The sequence below is a fragment of the Phaethon aethereus genome (genome assembly GCF_964289735.1).
Source record: "Phaethon aethereus genome assembly, chromosome: 12".
Classification (NCBI taxonomy): Eukaryota; Metazoa; Chordata; class Aves; order Phaethontiformes; family Phaethontidae; genus Phaethon; species Phaethon aethereus.
Window position 1 is genome coordinate 23,477,850 of NC_138588.1, and position 22,965 is coordinate 23,500,814.

Below are 22,965 nucleotides of genomic sequence, written 5' to 3' on the forward strand. Positions count from 1 at the left end.
CTGCACAAACCTGAATCCGACTTTGCGGGAGTAATGCAGGCAGTTCTCCTTGACGTGAGTTTGGAAATAGGCGGAGCGGCAGACAGCTCCGCACTCCGGGCAGCAGTACGGAGACTTGTGAGCGTGGATCCTCTGGTGAGCGCAGTAACTGCATTGGTTGGGCAGCATCATCTGGCACACTTGACACGTCTGACGAAAGAAAGGTTACACTAGTCAGTTATTCTCTATTTCCCCCTAATTCAACCCTAGAAAACTTTCAGGTTTAGAGGAAGCTCCAGCACATTCCTTTAGTATGAGCATTAACTCTACGAAGATCTTCAGCTAGGTTCCTTATCATCTTTTTCCACAACCACCCTAACAACTTCCACAATTAGCCATTCCCTATGACAGTATCTATTCTTAAACCATGTCCTCTGTGGCTTATTTTTTTTTCCCCTAAAAAAGGAAAACAGAATCTTTCACCTCTGAGCTCTGAAGATGTTCTGCTTGGTCACTGCTTTCATTTCAGCATTAAGGCACTTGAGAAGGAAAGCACTTTTCTCAACAAGCATTCACCCTGCACCAAAATCACCCCCAAAAAGCAGGAAACTCCATTATATCCCGAATCAAAACCTCTACTGCTGAATCCAGTGCAGTCCTCACACGCAGCAGCCTTCCTCACCAGACCCGCAGTTGTGTCTCTTGCAAAATCTCTTTGGACCAGATGAAATCTGAACTTTCAAAGACCACAAAGCAAGTGGTGCTATGATACTCTTCCAGAAACTTCTTGATAACTAGAAATGATGCAAAGACTCTTTCTCTCCCTGTTTCTGCACCCTTTATGAAATCCATTTTTTTCCTCCACCCTGAGAAGGCCCACACTTACTATCAATACCGCTTTGCAGAAGCAGCATAATTTACTTGATATGTAAAGTTTTTTATGTGGATGTATCATCCCAGTTTCAACAGCTGTCATATCCCTGCTCCCTTTCACAGGTGTCTCGACTCTGCTGTATTCCTTCAAAGCCCAGGAGCAGCTGCTCATCCTCTGTAGAATGCACACTACCTGATGCCTAAGCAGGAGTAGAGCTGGAGCAGGTATCAGCCCTCCAGCCTTGAGCCCTCCAGGAGCTGAAACTCTCTTCTGTCACTAATAAACCCACGCAAAATGACTCCTCTGCTCCTAACTCTAGCTTAAGAATGAACTACAGCAAGCAGATAATTATGGATTATCAAATCAGGTAATTTAACTACATCATTTCATCCGCTACAGTTAAAAGAGGTTATGGGACTCATTAGATCAGAGATTGTGAGGAGTTGTACCAGAGGGCATATCTACATGGTCAAACAAAGCTTTTAAAGTATCATGTGCCTGCACAGATGGACCAAACCAAGTCTTGCAGACTTCACTGCTGGCAACCAGGGTAGAAACCTGAGACAGAAGCCCCTAAATCTGACACAAAAATAAAATAAAACCAACGGCCAACTCCATTTTCTACACCACTGCTATTTCATGCAGCATCTCTGTGATGCTCCACTATACAACATCCATCAAGGAATTGTCAAAAACACTGCAGGTAATAGAAAAAATAATTTATAATAAAATGCAAAGCTATAACAAATCCAGAAGCAGGGGGGCAGAAATAAAAAATTAGGCTCTTGAAGGAGGCAGAAATTGCCAAACACATCAAAAGCCTTGGACACATGATTTGAGAACGTGTTGCAACTTAAGTTTAGAGGAGAAAAGGTTTCCCTGGGAAAGTGAGAAATGGGTGGAAGAAACTGTATTGTAGGACTCACGCATGCAGCCAAATCCAATTCAAATAAACTCAAGAGTATTTCAGCCCTTCCCCAAATGCTGGAGAAGCCCCCTAATTTCAGCAAAGAACAACAATGCTACTGAGCCATGGTTTGAGCCCATGAAATACAAATGGGAATGGGAAAAGGAGAAATAGAAATGCCCCCAGGACCTTTCTGGGAGGAATTAAGCAGGACCGTAAATTCTCCAAAGCTCTCTCAAATCTCCAAATAAGAGCTACAAGAAGAAATTAATGTTCAGGGCAGTTTTAATGTCTTTTAGGGCATTTTTTTCTAACTGGGTTTTGATTTGCAATGGGAAATTTAACTTTTCGGCGTTGGTAAAACAAGACTCCTCTCACTTTGATCCTGCCTAGTATTTAAAGCAGAGTCAGCACAAACACAAGTTGAAAGCACCTTTGCCCTTGCAGCTTAGCGAGAAACATTTTCTCCACAGATCCTGCCTTGTCAAAGCCAATTTAGTTTCAATTTTAAGGGAGCAAAGAGACAGTTTGAGGCTCACCTCTTCCTCCCCAGTATGCCATACCTGCTGCCTCCAAAGGCACCCTGGCACCCTGGCAATCAGCACACGTTAAAAACATGAGTTTTCTCTGCTGCATGTGCTTGTGCAGGATCTAAAATATGCCAAAACTGCCTGATATTTAATGGGCTCCATGCCCAGGTGCTGCTGCCTGGGGATGCTACAGGCTATGGCAGAGGAGCAGTGAGCTCCCGTCACCTCCCTTGTTACGTGAAAGGCTCAGTGGGGACCAAAAATATGCTAACGTAAGACAGAAGAGTTTGGGGCACAGCTAGCAAGAGGCATCAAAACTAGTGGTTATCTTCCTCTGGCTCTGCAAGAGCAGGAAGCCTGCCAGACAGTACGTACACATGATACGGGAATAAAAAGCAAGACTTGGCGAGGATAAGGCTAAATGAATTTATTGCGTCTGCAGATGCCAGGGAAGAAGCTGGAAAGATTCCCACGCTGACACCACGCTCTGCATGGGGGACACAAAAAAACCAGCCCAAGCCTCCGAGTTCAGATTGTCTCGTGGAAGAGACAAGAAGTTAGGGAGTAAACAGACAAAACGAAGAGCGATGAGTCACAAGGACAAATTAGTAAGAACAAAGAAAAATGTCATCTTTAAGCAGCATCACTTCTACGCTTGGGAAAAGTCAACGCAACTTCTTCCTTCCTGCTTCACGAACCCATCCAAGCTCTCCAGAGGAGTCAACAACCATGTGGGTAAAGAAGATCTGACCTGCAGATGCGTCAGGCTACCTGGATTTCCAAAATGGTTTTGCAACACCTTCACTAAAGGATTTTAAGGAAACTAAGCTGCTACAGCATGAGAGAGGAAGGCTTTGGCATGGATAAATAAGCAGAAGAAAGGAATAAAGAGATGGTTCTTTGATGTAAGAAAGTCCCCAGGAAGTTCTGCTGGGATTTGGGCTCCTCAAAATAGGCTCAAAATATCTGAAAGGGAAATGAGCGGTGAAATGGCAAATTCTGCTGATCACAACTCAGTAATTCAGTGTGTTACAGATAATGGCTGATCATGAAGAACTGCAAAAAGACCAGAGAGGACTGAGTGACTGGGTAATAAAATGTCAGGTTACATTTTTCCACTGAATCAAGCAAGTAATATAGTAGAACTGAAAAAGGTTCAGTAGAGGGAAAAAATTACAACCAGCATCTTTATGCTCACACTCATCCTTTTCTTGACACCTGCAGAAGATGTGAGGCTAGAAATCCTGCCCAGGGGTATTACAGGAGGGTCTGATCATCCATTTTACGCCAGGAGCTGCTGCATTTATCAGGAGCAAACGAGCAGCCATGTGTGGGCTCCCCCCACCAAAGGCTTCATCTTGGACACAGAGTGGCTTTTTCTTTTGCAACTCTTCTGCTTTGTATGAGAAATTGTAATTTGGTTCCAGATGTCACATTTTTATCTCTCTCCTAGTTTTCCATGACTTTTCAAAGAAGTCTGGCAGCAATTTGAGACATTCATTAGTCAGTTATTTCTGAAGCATGTTACCAGGATATGATTTTGAATTGTGTAATGTCTGTGTTTTTCATATACTCCCATAACCTACACTTTAATCAAGAGTTATTTATTACAAGTTTTCTTTAATTCCAGTTTGCCTGCCACATTTCATTTGGGCTTTTCTTCCAGAAGTCACATTCACTCACACACACACACAAAAATGCTCAGAAGCTCAGCCGTTTCAGGATACTTGATTTTATTCCCATTTTTACTTATTAGCTTCTTCAGAAGGGGAAAAAAATTAAAATACTCACTGAAGCAGAGCAAAGGTTGAAAAAAACATTCCACTCCAATGATGTTCAACTATTAAACACAACTCTGTGGCCACAGAGGTGTTTGCAAATCAGGAAATTTACAGTTAACACACGGTTTTGCTCTGGAAAGTGCCTGCGTAGAGGTGGCACTGTTAACCTTTCTGTTTCATTGAAAGGACTGACTACACAACTCAGCGTCAAATTTGATCCACTCGTGAGTGCATTTTCTTCTAACTGCCAGCGGTGCAAAGCACCCCGGATCAGAGTCAGAGCAAGCTCCTGTCTTCTCACACGCAGGCATCACCACAAAACTCCTGCGGCCAATGCTCTTGCCCAGATAAAGCCTGTGACCAGCGAGGGCACGATCCCCATCATCACACGACTGAAAGATGAACTCGGGGCACAAAACTCTTCGCTTTCACTTACTCCCAATGCGCAAGTGGAAAGGGAACCACCAAGCTTCAGCACAAGCAAAGAAATTTTACATCAGTTTTAGAGTCTCTCTGCTGCTCTAGAGAGTTGAGCAATGTTGATGAAATTCTTGGCTGTTTAAGAGATGCCCCCAGACTACAAGGGTTCTCCTTGATATGATCATCATGTAGCTTCATCTTCAGCTAAAAACACAGGGTTACACCAACCCTAAGGGATGGGATCAGGGCTATGAAAGAGGTAAAGATTCATAAGCCTAACAACCTCTAAATTTAAAAAAAAAAAAAAAAATTACTAAGGACTCAGAATGAAACAGTTAGAGGGGAACAGAAATTATATTGTCGGAATGCAAATGTTTTAAAGAGGTCTTGTCCTTTACATATTCAAACCAAAAATCCCCCATCAGTGGTGCCCCAAGGCCAGATTCTTCCCAAATCCAGCCTTTTGCGAGCTTTAATTTTTCTATTTTAGGCAGAGCTGCAGGGGCAGCTGAGAGATCGCAGGCGGTTAAGAGATTAGCAGGATGCTTCTGCTATAAAAAAAAAATAGTGGCAAATTACTACTTAAAGTTAACCTTTAACTTCACATTAGCTTTCACTTACTGCCTCACTGGGATAAATGCCAGCAACCTGCATCCTTCAGCGTAGATGCTTCAGCGTGCAGCGGCGTGATGTGCTGGCTCTGGTCTCAGCACCTTCGTCTCTGCAACTCTGTGCTCCCCCTCCCCACTGCCCACCAGTGTGACTGTTTGATGAGCCACTCTACAGTCAAGATCCAGATGCTTGGGGGATTATTTTTGACTTGGTTTATTTCAACCATCCAGGTTACAACACTGCTACACAAAATTTTATCAACGTGAGGAGAAGTGGCGAGCAGAGCACTTCTTTTTGCTGTCAGCGTGATAACTAAACTATACTCCTCCCCACGAGTATAAATGAATAGGCATCATTACATTAGCATATTCAATTTATAGATTAGAAAAACCCTACAACAGAAAGTCAAGATTATTAATTTATAGAAGAAAAATCTTGAACCCAACCGACACCCTAAAACCAGTGCGTTCAAGTTTCAGTAACAGAATACGTGTCAAGTGCAGTCCTAGCATAAATGTTTTATCCTAATTAACTCCTATACACTCTTACATTGTCATACGCAAGCACAGCAAAGATATTTTTATTTCCTTGGTTATAGTTGCCTATTTTAAGATGTCAGCCTAAGGAGCCAATGCCACTGAGGAAGTCTGCTTGGTCTTCAGCCAAAAGGACACAACCACAAGACGCCCTTCAATCCAAAACTTCTCCCATCCATCTTCTCTTCTGCTACCTCCAGCTTACTCCCCCCTCATGTCCTCAGCCTCATCATTGCATCCCACCTCCTCCTATCAACCTTGTTCACTCCCACTTGTATTCCTGCACATCACTCACTGCCTAACACTCCCAAACCTAGTGTCCTCCTCAGACCTTCACCAAGACCAACTCCTACACACACACATCTAAAACACCCCAAGAGACCAGGGTGCTTAAGCCTCAATAAAATAAGGCATTCAACTAAAACCTTATTCCCTGGAAGTTAAGGCTGTTCAATAAACACAAAATACGTTTTTGTGTATGTGGAGAAATCCATGGTTAAAGCATCAGTGTAGACCTAGAAACCTGACAGTTTTAGGAAGCAAGTTGGAATAGCAATGGAAAAAAATACTAGCATCACAGATCTTAGACAATGTTGCATCAAATAAGCTTAATTCTGAATTTTCTCAGTCTGTAGCTCTTCTCAGTCTGTAGCTCTTCTCTTTATGATCTCAACTGTAATTTCAAGAATTTCAGCTTCTACATCTTTTCTTCTGACCCACTGTATTGGGTTTACATGGCAAGGTTTTGGTAGCAGGGGTCTGCAGGGGTGGCAAGACACCAGAAGCTGCCCCTGTGGCAGACACAGCCAGCTCCAAGATGGACCTGCTGCTGGCCAAGGCTGAGCCCATCAGCAATGAGGGCAGCACCTCTGTGAGAACATATTTAAGAAAGGGTAAAAAATGCTATGCAGCAGCTGGGAGAGAGGAGTGAGAAGATGTGAAAGAAATAGCTCTGCAGACACCAAGGTTGGTGAAGGAGGAGCTCCAGGTGCCAGAGCAGAAATTCCCCTGCAGACCATCCTGAATACCATGATTACACAGGTTGTCCCCCTCTAGCCCATGGAGGACCACAGTGAATGTGACCCGAAGGAAGCTGCAGCCCATGGAGAGAAGCCCATGCAGGAGCAGGTTTTCTGACAGGACCTGTGACCCCATGGGGGACCCAGGCTGGAGCAGTCTGTTCCTAAGGACTGCACCCCATGGAAAGGACCCAGGCTGGAACAGCTCGTGAAGAACTGCAACCCATGGGAAGGACTCATGTTGGAGCTGTTCATGAAGGACTGTCTCCCATGGGAGGGACCGGACCCCATGCTGGAGCAGGGGAAGAACATGAGGAGGAAGCAGCAGCAGAGATTAAGTGTTATAAACTGACCACAACCCCCATTCCCCTGTGCCACTCAGTGGGAGGAGGCAGAAATGTCAGGAGTGAAGTTGAGCCAGGAAGAAGGGAGGGGTGGGCAGAAGGTGTTTCATAGCTTTCTTTTTATTTCTCACTGTCCTACTCTGCTACAGTTAACTGGCAATAAATTAGGCTAATTTCCCCAAGTCAAGTCTGTTTCGCCCATGGTGGTAACTGGTAAGTGATCCCCCTTGTCCTTATGTCAACCCACATGCTTTTTGTCCTATTTTCTCCCCCGGGTCTATTGAGAAGAGGAAGTGATGGAGCAGCTGGGTGGGCATCCAGTGGCCAGCCAATGTCAACCCACCACACCCACCAACAGACCACTCTGCCTCTTGCATGGGGACTTCAAATCTGAACTCCCAGTTGCTAAAATGATCATTTATTGGATTACATGGAGTTTTCACAATCCCCACCTTCAAGTCACCAGTGTAACTCCTAAAGGTACATGGCACATGTACCATCTCCTTTCTTATAATAACGTTAAAGCCCTCTGCTCTTCCCTCCACCCTGCAGGGCTGATTTCTGCCTATCCATCAGTGGTGAGGCCCACCTCACAGCCTCTGAACTCTGCCTCTTTCTTCTCACCTTGCACTTCTTTGCACCTTTCATCCCATGAAAGACAGTACCACAGCTGTTCAAATGCCATTTTTGCTATGATCTTCACCAATCTCTTGGCTTTTTCATTGATTTCCTTCTTACTTGACCAATCATTTATTTGCTAATCCCAACTAAAAGATTTCAGCTCCTACTCCAGAAGGAAGATATATAGTAAACTGCTCCACTCACACCTTCCAACAGCCTCTCTCAGGACCCATCATTACCAGTGGGTTCTTGCTTCCTGAGATTCCATGGATGGTTTATGCCAATTTAATGAGTGCCTGCCACCCAAGGGGCAGTCACAGAATGGCTGAGGTTGGAAAGGACCTCCAGAGGTCATCTGGTTAAAACCCCCCTGCTCAAGCAGGTCCACCTAGAGCTAGTTACCCAGGACTGGGTCCAGACTGCTTTGAACACCTCCAAGGATGGGGACTCCACAGCCTCCTTGGGCAGCCTGTGCCAGCACTCAGTCAACCTTACAGTGAAAAAGTGTTTCTTCATGTTCAGAGGGAATCTCATGTGTTTCAGCTTGTGCCCATTGCCTCCAGTCCTGTTACTGGGCACCACCGGAAAGAGCCTGATGCTGTCCTCTTTACTCTCCCCATGAGGTGTTTATACACACCGATAAGATACCCCTGAGCCTTCTCTTCTCCAGGATGAAGAGTCCCAGCTTTCTCAGCCTTTCCTCGTATGTGAGGTGGTCTAGCTCCTTCATCATCTTCGCATCCCTTTGCTGGACTCTCTCTAGTACGTCCATGGCTCTCTTGTACTGGGGAACCCAGCAATGGACACAGCTCTCCAGCTATGGCCTCACCAGTGCCGAGCAGAAGGGAAGGATCACCTCCTTTGACCTGGTGGCAACACTTCTCCTTAACGCAGCCAGGACACCATTGGTCTTCCTTGCAGCAAGGGCATATTGCTGGCTTATAGTCAGCTTGGTGTCCACCAGGACAGTCAGGGCCTTTTCTGCAAACCTGCTTATGGGGCTGTTCCTGCCCGTGGGAAGGGCTTTGCCCTTCTCTTTGTTAAACTTTATGAGGTTCCTGCTGCCCATTTCTCCAGCCTGCCAAGGTCACTCTGGGTGTCAGTATGACCTTCTGTCTTATCAGCCACTCCGCAGTTTTGTGTCATCTGCAAACTCACTGAGGGTACACTCTGCCCCTACATCATCCAGATCATTAATGAAGATACTGAATGAGACTGCATGCAGTATTGACCCCTGGAGTACACCACCAGTTACTGGCCTCCAACTAGACTTCACAACACTGATCACCACACTCTGGGTCTGACCATTCAGGTCAGCCAGATCTTAATCCACCTCACTGTCTGCTCATCCAGCCCATACTTCATCAGCTTCTCTACAAAGATCCTATGGAACACAGCATCAAAATCTTTACTGAAGTCAAGGCAGACAATATCGACTGCTCTCTCCGCATCTACCAAGGCAATCCGTTCATCATAGAAGGTTGTCGGCTTGGTCAAGCATGACCTCCTCTTGGTGATCCATTCTGATCACCTTCATGTTCTTCAGTTGCCTGGAAATGGGCACTTGGGGAACAAGGTGAAGCTGAGCAGCGGGTACTTCCCTGGATCCTCCTTCTTGCCCCTTTTCAAAGATAGCAGTGACATTTGCTTTCCTCCAGTCCTCAAGGTATCTCTCCTTATCACCATAATCATTCAAAGATTATTACAAGTGGCCTCACTGCCAGCTCCCTCTGCATTCATAGGCACATCCCAACAGGACCCATGGACTTGTGTGTGTCCAGTTTAAGTATTCCCTGACCTGATCTTCTTCCACCAAGGACATGTCTACTTGCTACAGACCTTCCTCCTGGTCACCAAGTCCCTAGATTCCTGAAGGCCAGTCTTGCTAGTAAAGACCAAGGCAAAGAAGATGTTCAGTACCTCAGCCTCTTCCATGTCCTGTGTCACCAGGTCCAATGCCCCATTCAGCAGTGGGCCCACATTTTCCTTAGTCTTTCTTTTACTACTTATCTACTTAAAAAAAAACCCCTTCTTGCTGCCTTTGACATCCTCTACCAGGTAGTCTTTGGCTTTCCTACATCATTCCTGCATACTCAGATAACGCCTCCACATTCCTCCCAGGTTACTCATTCCTGTTTACACCTTCTGTACGCTCCCTTTTTAAGTATGATTTTTGCCAAGAGATCCTTGTTCATCCATGCAGGTATCATGGCATTTTTGCATGACACACTTTCTTGGGATGGACTGCTCTTGAGCCTGAAGAAGGTTGCCCTTTAATATCAAGCTCCTTTCTTGGACTTCTCTTCTGTTCCAGGGCCTTATCCCATGGGACTGCTTCAAGCAGACCCCTATAAAGTGGCCAAAGTCTACTCTGCTGAAGTCCAGTGTTATGATCTTGACTTTTGTCCTCAGGACCCTGAACTCTACCATTTCATGGTCACTGCAGCCAAGGCTGCCTTTGACTTTCACATCCCCAGTGAGCCCTTCCTTCTTGGCGAGTATGAGGTCCAGTAGAGCACCTCTTCACATTGGCTTCCCTATCACTTGGCTCAAGAAGTTATCATCAATGCTGTCCAGGAACATTCTGGACTGTTTACAACCTGCTGGGTTGTCCCACTATCAGGGTGGTTGAAGTCCCCCATGCGGCCCGGGGTCTGTGAATGAGAGGGTGCTTCCAGCTGTCCATAGGCAGCCTCATCCACTTGTTCTTCCTGGTCAGGTGGCCTATAGAAGACAGCCACTACAATGTCATCCATACTGGTCTGCTCTTTAATCCTGACCCATAAGCTCTCAGTTGGCTGCTCACCCATCCCCAGGCAGAGCTCCAAGCACTCCAGCTGCTGCTTCACATAAAGGACAACTCCCCCTCCTTGTCTTCCTGGCCTGTCTTTCCTAAAGAGCCTGCATCCCTCCAGTCATGCAAGCCACCACACCACCTCTCAAAATGACGCCAACAAGATCAGAGCCCCGCGACTGCACACGGATCTCCAGTTCCTCATGTTTATTCCCCATGCTGTGTGCATTAGCATTAGACACTTCAGAGGGCCACCTCCTCCTCACAACCTTTCCCCTCCCCAGCAGGATTGAGCAGACCACCACCTGGGTTCTCATGCCCCTGCACATTGCCCCCAGAGCTCTGCAGTCATTTTTTATATTCTGCAGGTTGCCCTTGGCAGCATCATTGATGCCCACATGGAAGAAGAACAGAGGAGCAAGAGCCTTCCTCTTGGTGCCAGCAGACACCAGCTTCCAGCCTCAGTTTCCATCCTACCTAAGACAGACTCTGCCTTTGTCTCCAGTTGTCCCCTCCTTCTTGCTTTCAGCTGTGTGTTGGCCCCCAATTTGCTCCCGTGCTCATTCTCCTCTTCCCCCAAGCTGGTCTCAGTCCCCCAGGAGCTCCAGGACCACCAGGGCCAAGCGAGCAAGCGTGGGTGGGGAAGGAGGAGAGGGTGGGATCATCGCCTTGTGTGGTAGCAGATCACACACTGATTTAAGTGGACCACGGAGCCGCACCCTAGCTTTTCTTCCTCCCTAGCCTCTCCTCCTCCTCACCCCAATGCTCTGTTTTGGCCTCAGGGTGCAGGCTCTTGCTCCTATCCTGCCACTCATCTCTTTGTCTGTGCTCCCTGCGATCCCTGCCTGGAGCTCCATTCCCTCAACATGCTTTCATCATAACATCCTCCAGCCCTTTGCTTCTACAAAATCCAGAGGGAGAATTTCCATATAAAATAAAATCTGTCCTTGCTAGTACCTAAGGACTGCATTAATCACCCTTGGTTTGGGAGAGGGAGAAAGCAGTGCTTTATGGGGCCAAGGGAATTTCTGTTGATTTTCAATCCTCTTGTTTTCTAAATTAAAACATGAACATGCGGCAGCGGGGGGGAAGTAAGAGAAAAACAGGAAAGATATGGCTGCTGTCTTTCTTGCTTGCTACTTTGCTGCTGGGAAATTACCAGTGCAGCATGTGGTCCTACTAGCTTCTGGCAAGTTTTAGCCAATAAATTATAAAGCATTGATTTAAGAGGGGGAAGGAAGAAGAAAAGGCAGCAATAAAATTGCTTTTAAATAACTCCAGTGTAGGCGGTGTGTAAACAGGATACGTCACAACTCATTGAAAAATTCTCATTGGACAAATAAAGGGTGACAGAAGAAATAAGAGAGGGGGGAGAACAAAAGCACAAAGGTTCAAGAAAATTCAGAAGTCTTCAGTTTACATTTTGTGCTTTATTCAAGTTCCTAGCTACCTTGGTAGAGTTTGGGTGGTCAAGTCAAAAAAGAAAAAAAAAGAAAAGTATGAAACATCTCTGGTTACCAGTAGATGGACAATTATGCCCAAGAGGGTCAGGAAGTACTTTGAATTCTTGCTCATGTTATTGTGCACTGGTCTGTCCTTGCCAAAAAAACAAACAAGCTCCATCTCAAAACCAGTTTGTGTTGTTTGCAGCAGAAGTAATGAACAAAACTCTTCCAGAATTCACTCCTCTGATGATTACAGACCATCCGAAATCTATTTCAGTCTGTTCTTGCATCATTGTTGCCCCTAAATTTAAAAAGCTCTTTTCTATAAACATCACACCAGATACAGGGTGTCCTCTGTATCCACTCTCACTCTTTAAGGAAAATCACATCCAAGATGAAGGCACCAGGAGCTGCATGGGTTTTGTTCCTCTCCTGTAATTTAAGCCCAGCCCTGAAAAGGGTACAAAGAACTGTCTGATGCTGACCAACTACCCAGGGCAATCCCTGCAAGTACAGGAAACATTTCTTTTTTGCAGTTAGTTACTGGGCGGGGGCGGGGGGGAAGTGCCACAACCCTCACCTTAATACTGTGTCTCCTTCAGTACTGAAGGAGACACCAGGTCTTAGCCAAGCTAAACCCATGAAGTTTTTTTAATTTCTCCTCAAGAGATCATCTTTCCATTTCTTTGGTCATTCTTTTCTCACTGATTCCAGTTTATCCCTGATAAACAAAACAATACACTCTTCTTCAGCTAGGTGATTTCTAGCAGCGACAGGGAGTATTAATGCAACCCTGACTGATGCTGCACGTTAACATAAATACCCTGCACAAAGTCATCTTGGTCATTCAGAATCTTCTCGTGACCAAACACACGCATCCTGCTTTTCAGTTGCTTCATCCCACACCTATTCAGTCTTCAAGATCATCTAGGTCCTCCTGTAAAATATTCCAAATTTTCCATGATTTCTTACTCTGTTGGTTCAGCAAATTTTATCTACACATTCATCCTCCAAGGTCCTCGATACAAACATTAACTGCAGAGGTATGCTAAAGCCATCCCTCAGGAGGTCTTACAAGCAATACGTCCCCAGTTGCAGTTACCTCCCCTTTTACCTGATTCTGCTCCATCCAACCTCACAATTCAACTTCTGCTATCTCATTGAACATCAAGGAGATTAGGATCTACTCATTTCTCTACTCCAAAAATAAATTATATGTTTATCAGATTAATTTGGCATAAACTACACCATCTAATTATCCCCCCTCCCCCCAAGCTATCTTGCTATAGAACATAACACCACTGTAGTCTGACCAAACAGACCTGAAGTTAAGGGAAACATCTGCTACCACCTTTTGAACATCTGGACAAGCATAATGCCTACATGCAGCACAGCTTCTAGTTTGAACAAAATCCAACCTACCAGATATTCAAATTCACATACTGCTTGCTTCTTGCAGTTCTGCAATCGAAAAGCAGTAAATAGATCCCATCAAGTGACTCAATTCACAACCTTGCAAAAACTGCAAACTTGGCCTCACTAGTCTCCAAAAAAAGGCAAAGTAACTGTGATCCATTAAGATGATCCACTCAAAATATGCATCCAATAAATCCAGTTCTTTGTATTTCTGAATTGGATTAGCTCATGATTCGCAAAGCCTGTATGCTCACTGTAAGCCACAGAGATTCCACTGTGGTATTTGGCTGAGATGAACTGCCTTCATCTTATGCATATTCTATATAAAAGTAAGCCAGGTAGGATTACCCTTCTGTACTTTGAACAACTGCAACCATGTAGGTGCCATAAGTCTAAAATGTAGTATTAAGGTCAAGCTCTCCATCCATTTTTCTAAAGGTCTTTCCACTCCACCTGCTCAACCACAGCATCGTCCCCCTCTCTTCCTCTCACTTGCCTCACATCTCCTCCTTTCCCCACTATCCAAACCACATCTGTATCTCTGTTCCTTCTGCCAAAACAACTGTGAGCCAGCCATGTCATTCACATTTTGGCCACACCTAGGAAACTCATTTACCCGTTATCTGTCCTATTAATACAGGCTTTACTCAAGGCCATTCAGAAATCTAACACCAAGTATTTCCCAAGCTACCAACTGGAACAAACAAGCAGAAAACCCAACATTCACCTTTTAAACAGCTACAGGAAATGTGAAGGTGTCAAACATTCACAAAGTCACGGTAAGAAATTCCAATTAAAGTGAGAAGTCTTAAGTATCAACACAGGATAAGTTTTCTCATGGAGCAGAGACAGCTTAGGCTCTCCACCCTCTCCAATCCAATCATTCCTACCTCTTACCACAGCTTGCTCATCCTTCAGCTTCTGCATAACTGAAAACATCTTATTGAAAAATAAAGTCTTTTTCTTGATTATTTGTTTTCTTCATCAACCCTGTCGGACCAACCCTTCCTTCTTACAAGGTGACATACCCATTCCATATCAGGTCTAAAAAGGTTTTTGAGTTAAAAGCACTATAACTGCGCACTTCAAAGTCTGCTCCGTTTCTCAAGTTATGGTCACATTAGATGTGCATGTCATGGTTAATAATCCAGATTTGGTGTCATTTAACAGAAGAGCTTCTAAGAACATTGATCAAAAATCCACCCAGCTTATTTTCCATAGGTCAGGGGTCTCCATCTTCTAGTACAAATCCAGGTGCTGCAGTTAAATCACTTTTACCCTTTGTCTTCAGCCAAAGATGCTCTTTCCCTTATACATGTATCCTTCCCAACAAAATCCTCTTTTTTGGGACAATCTGGTACCAGGCATCCGAATAGTCACAGATTATAAGCTTTAGGCCATAATACAGTGGGGACCTGCCCCGCTATTTCTTGAAGCTCTTTAAAAGGCTTAAGTCAAGCCATAGCTTTACATAGAAAATATCAGGATACTCCATACTTTCCTCAAGGAGGCAAGGTGAAGAGTTTGTGTCTGTATCCTGGGATTGAGTAAGAAATTAAAAAATAAAAAAATTTGCCAAAATACTAGAGTGCAATTTTTCGTTAGCTTTAAGAAATTATGACAATCTCTCTCCCACACCCTATACAGTTGCTTCTAAGCCAGCATTTCAATACAGTGAGAAAAACAGCAATTATGGAGGAAGAAATACACACAGTTTTTTGCTCAAATGTGCAAAATTATGATAAATACCAGATAATTAGTCTCTTGAGATCTGGGGATGTGGTTCACGTCTGAGCTTGCCCACAACTGTTAACACCACCTCTGCATCCTGGCAGATTGTCCTGCAACAGCAGCATACTCCGGATCAAGCACCGATACGCAACTACTGGTCATGTAGGTTTTTTTGGGAGGTTTTGGTTTTTGTTGTTGTTGTTGTTGACTTGTATACTGGTACTTCTAATTAAAAAAAAACCAACATCTTCTGCCATGGGGACGTAGTGATTTTGATCTACTACTGGGGGCACTGCAACATTTGTTATGTTGAATACAAGTGTTACATCGATGCCTTCTTCAGCGACGCAATTTCTACCGCTGCCCCAGAAAACAAGTGACCTGGCACAACTCTGGAGACAGAAACCAGAGTTTTCCACCACTTCTACCACCTAAGAAAGTGTTTGTGAAATCACTCACTACCATCTCCAGCTCCTACCAACATTCTTCTTTTTTTCTGACTGAAATAAAAATAGCAACCCAAGAAATTAGCTTCATTAATACAGAGTCAGGGATATCCACAGCATCTTCTCAGAATGGGTTCGGATGGTTCATGTTTTCCTATTTCAGCAGCTTACGATGCATACTCCAACAGCCTTACCTACATCCTTCTCACACCATGTTTACATCAGACTTGCTTACGTCCATTAACACCCATGATATGCAAAGCCTTCAGCTTCTCATGCCTCATTACTGGTGGGAGTTACGCAGCGTGCCACCCAAGTAAGATACACGATGCCAAGGCAATCCACACCTTCTCCCTTGGACCGCTACGAGAAGCTGAGCGTGGTACCCATCTACTGCAGGGACCTCTATGAGACCACTGAATTTCACCCATCCTTTTACCTCTCAGCCCAGTGACATCAAATACCCTGGGTACTGCTACTGCTAGAGGGATGGTTTCCGTCAGCTACTGCTAAATCTGGAGGCACGCAATTACAGGCATATGGGCACAAACTCTTATTTCCTCTAGAAGTCTAATAGCTTTGTTGAAACAGATGTTCCGGGAACAGCATGGAGCACCACCGGGCAGCCTGGAGGACAGCAGATACAGTGGTAAAGGACTCCCAGAGCAATACATGCATCCCATTGAGTATAAGCATGGGAAGACCAAACAGGGAGGAGATGGTTTTACAAGCTCTAATGTTGCTTCTTTTTCCAGTTTTTTGACGTTTCTATTCAGAAAAATACTACAAAAATAATCTCACATCTAGCAAACCTAACTTGAAGCAAGAAGCTTAAATTCTTTTCTTGGTTAAGTTACAGAATAAATTATTTGATTACAAGCTAAAAATACTTACTATCAGACATTCCTTCTCTCTTTAAGGAGCTCTCGAATTGATAATCCCACAACAGGAATAGGAAATATATTTTTAATGCAACTAATTAACATTTTAGCTCACTTTGGAGCACTCACTGTATCCCTTCACCTGAAGGTTTTAATTCCAGACTGCTGACATTTCCTAAAAATGCATTGTAGTTGAAAAATAAGTTAATGTTGACAGAGCGCAGTGCTCACTGGTCTGCCTCGTGGAAGAAACCTGATTACATGGAACGACCGATCCCTTCTGGCCTCACCATTTTTCACAACATAAAAACTCTTCAGCCATAATCTATTTTTTTTGCTGCTGATGAATTTAAAAGATAACAAAGCCTCTAAACAGGATCACAGCGACCTCAATACTCCTGCAAGACATTTAACAAGCAAAGGGAGGCTCTGGAGCATTCAGGTACTACGACAGCCATGGCAGAGACTGGCGGTTATCTCCCTGAATGTCTTGTGTTGGCATGGAGTTCTTGTTTGTGGAGGAGACTGCACTGGGAGCCTGCCAGCTCTGCTGGCAGCCAGACTGATGTGGAAAGCTTTCACCTTATCTAAAAAGATAAGGAGAAAGGATTCCTCCTTCTGTTCAACTTCAGGTTGGTTTATACTTAAACAGGATTGACCTTACCTTCCAAAATAAAGCACATACACAAAGTGTATGGTCTTGGTACACAATGAAGAGCATTTCCTCCTCTTCATCAATAGAAACCCACACTGGAGTTTCAAAAGGGGTTCAGGACCGCCCCCCTTGCCATCTGCACCTATGAGGGAGGTCTGCAAAGGCGGTGGAGACCCAAGCAGGGCAGCACTGGAGCAAGGCAGGAAAGGCTCTTGAGCCCTCCTACAGAAACATGGCACCGACTCGTCCCTCTCCCACCCAAAGGGCAAAAATAGCCTTCCACCACACAAACTGCACTGCTCACCTCTCAGCCAGTCCTGTCCCAATATACACTTTACCACGCTAACAGTAAAAACAGCACCCAATGTTCAAAGTGTTACACGGAAGATTTTGGCACAAGTTCTAGGAAAGGTAAAATTAAATTGTGTCAAATCTCCTCTAGACACACCTAGAGCACAAAACCCCGTTTCAGTTAACACTCTGCTGGTCCTTACAGCACTCTTGCACACCTCATCCAAGTGATCTTTATCTCCAACACCTGCCTTGGATGCTCAAGGATCTCCATAGTCTCCTTACTACCCTCTTTTTGCTGGCAAAGGGTAAAAAGGGGGCAAGCAAGCAACACTAAACATCTCTTCACACACACACGCACACTTACGTCTGGGCTCATGCATGTCCCAAATCATCCCCACAAGCACTTTTTAGGCAAAGCAGTCCATTTGCCATTACAATGCCTATTTTTTCCCTAGAGGACAATCTCTTCAAACTCAGAGAGATTTAACTAATAACATTAAAATGATCACTTACCAGTCTCTCATTATCTTCTGAGGTTCTCTGGTAATGAGCTGCTAAAGCAATGTAATCCTGTGCCTGCTTGTTACACTCTAAACACTTAAGTCCATGACGTATTAGTCTCAACGGGTCCGTATAGAGAGGCAAGGCTGGCTGAGTGCTAGCAGAAATTCCTACCCCACCTCCTGAAGCAGCACTGGGCTTACACGAAGGAGAAGGCGAGTGCAAAGTCTGAGGAGCCAGAGAGGCTGAAGAACTTGTAGGAGAAGGTGAAAACATTTGGTCTAAGGAAATTGGTTTCATTAGTAGCTGAGAACACTGCATGATAAATCCTTTGCTCTTATGATCTCTTGCATGTTTAAGCAAGCTACACTTATTAAAAAAAAGTAGCATAGTTGAACACTGAGTGCACATGACTTCAATATGAACGCTTCGTCTACTATAGTGTTGAGTCAGGCTTTTCTCTAAGGCAAACGAGTCCCCACATTCCAGGCAACAATAGCCAGAGGCAGGTAAATTAATACTGGTGTCAGGCGGAGGGCTAAGGTTTGGAGTATATATTGGCACAGGATTGGCACTCTGTAGTACTTTATTAAATGCCTCCACGATGACAGGAGCAGCTTTCTTGACTTGGTGCACCAGCGGCACAGACATCTGTGTCACCGGAGGCTGATTTCGCCTCTGTGAGGATGACTTCGCTGTAACAGAAGCAGCAACACTATGCGGGACTAAGTTGAGATTTGCCAAGTGCACAGCTTTAGGAAGAAGGCTAGAGGTGGTCACGTTGGACGGCTGCATCACGATACCTTGCTGTTGCCTCTTAACACCTACTTTTACAGCACCACCACCACAGTTTGGCAGTGGAGATAAGGACACAGTACACATGCTGTTACCAGTAATATCTGTTCTCACACCGTCTGCATAAGGACTCGTCACGTTTGACAGCTGGATAGCCACAGCAGCCCCGTTTTTGGTTGAATTCTTGCTAGTCTCGCTTTCCATAACTGCACTAGTGTCAGGAGATGGGAAAGATCTGATAAACTCTTCGGCAGATGAGGTTTCCACAGGCGACTCTTCTGAAGATTTGCCCAACTCATCGTTTTCTGGCAAAATTCTAGTTACAGTTCTTTTAATTTCACCAGAGGATGTCTTGATAGTTTTTATTCTAACTTTGGGAATAGCTGGAGGAGAGCCGGCTGCCATGGAAGGAGAGCCTTTCCCACTGCTGTCGCTGCACACACTTCGAGGACTCTCAGGCTGCTTGCTGGCCTTCCTTACCACCTCTAATGGGCTTCGGGGACTCTTTGGCGACTTGGGCATTTTTGGACTTCCCTTCGTCCCATCTTTAAAAGGACCAGGTTCCTTGGTAAGATTTGGCTGATCACCTTTTGGAATACATGCAACCTTTTTGGCCTGAAGAGCTACTAATGCCGCCACACAGGATGACAACTTTGAATGAGTTGGCTTTAACCTCTGGCGAGGCGGTACCGATGAAGACATGTTCAGCTCGGGCACAGACCCCTTACTTTCTCCTAAATTATTGTGAGGGAGTTCTCCAAACACCAAGCCTTCTCCAAGAAAGCTACTGGTATCTACCAAGTCCTTGCTTGACTCCACAAACCTCTCCGCTGCTTTGTCTTGCTCTCTCCTGCTCATTTCCAACCTATTCTCTGGCTGGCAGTGGATTTCCATCTTTTGTTCCTTTTTACAATATTGATCAAACATGCTTAATTCAGGCTCTGGTACCTTCCTAAGATGATCTAGTACTGAAGCTCCTGTTGGTATATACATAGAAGGCGGTGGAAAATACGGAGTTTGGGCATGTTTGGGTTTATCACCAATACTGTTCTCTTTGAACGCGTCCTCTGGTTCAGGGCTGGAAATAGGGCTAAACTGACTAAATGTTGGCAAAGGCTCCGACTTGGACTGATCTAGTTTATCAGAGTAACTTCTTGAGCTGTCACCGTTAATAAATGTTGACTCAAACTTGCCATAATTATGCACTAAAGCGTGAGCCTCTGATGGCAGATCAGACCCACGAAACCCATTGTGTAGCAGACCAGTCCCGAGGTGATTCCCCTCCTTTTCTGCTTCAAAGGACTCCTGGCGACTTGTGTTCTTCACTATCACACTCACAACAGGAGCATCAGAGGGAGGCAAAGAGTGGGATAAGGACACATTCTCATCTATGCAGATTCCTGATGACTTCAGGTGATTCTCATTCTCCTCACCAGTTGATGGGATGGTCTCCTTGGCATCAAGGCTAGTCGGATCGGGGATGTCAAAAGCAGCCAAGAGGTCATCAAAATCTGGGGTTTTCATGTCCCCCATGATGAAAGCTACAATTAAAAGCAAAAAAATACTTTGTCAGATACATTTCCCCCAAGGACAAACTTTGTTAAGTCTCATTTGCATAAACATCTTACATGACAAAAAACACAACTGCCCAAAATGCTCACACAGCAGGGTACAAAGGCTAGAAACATCTGTAGCAGACACTTCAGCTTCCATTTTAACTATTCCAGGATTGGCTGTCTATACACAAAGATATTAGCCCAGCCTTTTCAACACAGCTTTCAATACAACAGTGCCATTTTGCAGGGCATCACGAGGAAGGAACCTCTCCTGCCCTAGCTGCGCCTGGAGGATCAGCGAAAGCTCAGGTCCCATCCTGCTCAAGCTGGCAGGGGCCGGTGACAAGTGACAGGAGCTGTTCCCTCCTGGCCTGCAACACAACCCACCCTCTCCAGGCCCTACTCCTGGTGCTTCAAACAACGTGGTGGGAGACAGCATCCCCAGAGTCCCCAAGAACAGAGCTAGTTCAAACATGACCTTTTAAATGACACCAAGCTTATGCAGGGGACATCTTTTCAACCTGTCAGATGCATCACTACACCAAAAACAGCCGTTGTCATGAGTCTCAACAGAAAAGATTCAGAAGTACATTAGTAGAGGGTTTCTTTTTCATTTGTGGGTTTTTTTAGAGCTAATAAGTAACATTCACTGCCCATTTCTCAACAGATTGTTACACCTGAATAATTCAGTCCTCCTTCAAGGAAAAAAGGCAGGAGTAAACAGGTGGCCCAAGAGAAATAGCCCTGAAAAGTGAGACGGCTCCCTACCCAGAGCAATTTAAATAATAGAAGTCTTCAGTAAATATGTCAATACAGCAGCTCAAGGCACAGTAAACCAAGCAGAGTTTATTTAAAACAGGGGCAATCCTTAATTAAGTAACGATGCAGGGCAAAACTGCCCAGAGAGAGGATAAAGGATTGTATCCAAATCATAACAAGACATGATGTTCCCAGCCAGCTCTCTCTTTATAAGCCCTCCAGAAGGGAAGTGGGGACCTAGATGCTCACCAGAGAGACCTAAGACAGCAATAATCAAGCTCTGATGAGATGCATAATGAAAACTGACAGCACAGAATTACTTGAACATTTGCGTTCACTACTGTCAGGGATAGTGGTTTTCCCCTGTTTAATCAAAATATTTTCAAGTTGGTGCAATATATAGACTTCACAAATATTTAATAAGCTGTTCTTTCAATACATGTTCTATTTAAACCCCAACTTTATGTGAACTGATGTATGCTGTATGCAGGGGAGGAGAAAAAAAAACAAACCCAAAGAGCACCAGCTCCTACTTGGCAAGGAGAACCCACAGGCAAGGTAAGTCCTGCCACGCTCACTTGACTTGGGCTGCATCAGCGCTGCCAAAGCCAGCGGTAAGCGAGGGAGACCGAGAGGGTGGCAGGAGCCCAGGAGAAGGGGGAAGAGCTAGGAGCAGAGGTGCAGGCAGAGGAGGACCCTGGGACAAGGCAGAGGGAGAGAAAGAAGCTGATACCTTCCCAAAAGGCCACTGATTTAAGGCTGCTTTCATTATTTACAATTGGGTTTAAAAGTTTGTCAAGCGTCACATTAAAACCAAACAAAGCGCAACCCTTCCTGCCAGACTGCTGGTATGGAGAACAATTTACAGACCCGGGCCAGGAGAAATCACTTCAGCATGGAACAAGAGGACACACTGGTGTCTGAGCTTTAGTTCAGCCATGCCTACAGACAAGCCCCAGAGGTGTTGCTTTAGTTAATCTACTGCAAAACACTCCGCAGAGGTTTATTTGGCTTAAGAGTGGCTCACTGTGGTTTAGCTTAAACTTGTTCTTGTTCTTAAATTAAACCACAAATATGAATGTCCACAGAGGGCTGTGCAGTAATTTACAATCACATCCATGAGCAAGGTAGGGCAGCTGTGCGTTAAGTCCCTGGAAGCCCAGAAGATTATCCATACGCTTCGCATCACCAGCATTTGATAAGGACCTTTGAAACATCGCAGATTACTGTGGTTGGCAAAGAGCTTGGACCTGAAACTTTCCCTTCCTTTGGGTGGGAAAACTTGTGCCAGCTGGGAGAGAGCTAGGCACCACTCAGCTCTCAAAATTTCTGGCACACAGATCTTTCCGCAAGGAAGACATTTCATCCATAACCTGGAATGCTCAAGTTTTATATAGAGAAAAATAAGCTTGCCAATTGCTCTTGACTTTTCCGTTCTCACTCTGAAATACCTATCCACATCTTTGGACGTGGCAGTGTTTTAAAATACAAGACAAAATAAATCCAAGGTATCTGCAGCATTACAAAACATGCTTTTCTTGGAAGAAACCTTGCATTTTCAGAAGCTTTCGTGTACATCTTTAAGTCCTACAAAAGACTAGTTTATGTTTGTCACTATTGTGAGAGCACAAGTCCCTACTCAAGTATTTCTCCACAAAACTGCATCTTAAACTTGTCATATGTGAAGCCACAATTTCTCAGAAGAAAGCAACATCGCACCCAGAGAAGACCAAGTAAGTGTCTTACCGATAGAAATGATTTTTTAAATGACAGAAATATAAAATTTTGACTAAACACCATTTATTTCTGTTCTCAGATAACAAACAGAAGTAGTATATTAAAGGAAATTATGTCAAATCCTCCTGCACACTAGCTTGTGAGGAAAGCTGAAAATAAAGACCTCCATCCTTCTTGTGCAAAGGACATGGAGATTGAGATTTACAAAGCAAAAGAAGAGGTGAATAAAATGAGCAAAGAAGAAGGACTTATGGCGTAGAATGCATGTATTTCAATGCAGAAAACCAACCTCACTATAGCACATTTCTCCAGGAGGCAGGGAACCTAGAAGC

At 44.6% G+C, this 22,965-nt stretch overlaps 1 protein-coding gene across 1 annotated transcript in view; it reads right to left on the reverse strand.

The window, feature by feature from the left end:
• ZNF592 (zinc finger protein 592) overlaps window positions 1-20,114 on the reverse strand; it is a gene marked incomplete at both ends in the record, with an annotated part of 35,777 nt that extends 15,663 nt beyond the window's left edge. Inside the window, 2 exons of the mRNA XM_082005405.1 lie at window positions 11-189; window positions 17,799-20,114. Of these exons, the coding sequence (XP_081861531.1) occupies window positions 11-189; window positions 17,799-20,114 (2,495 nt within the window). The remainder of the gene's footprint in view (window positions 1-10; window positions 190-17,798) is intronic.
• Window positions 20,115-22,965: the final 2,851 nt, after the last annotated feature.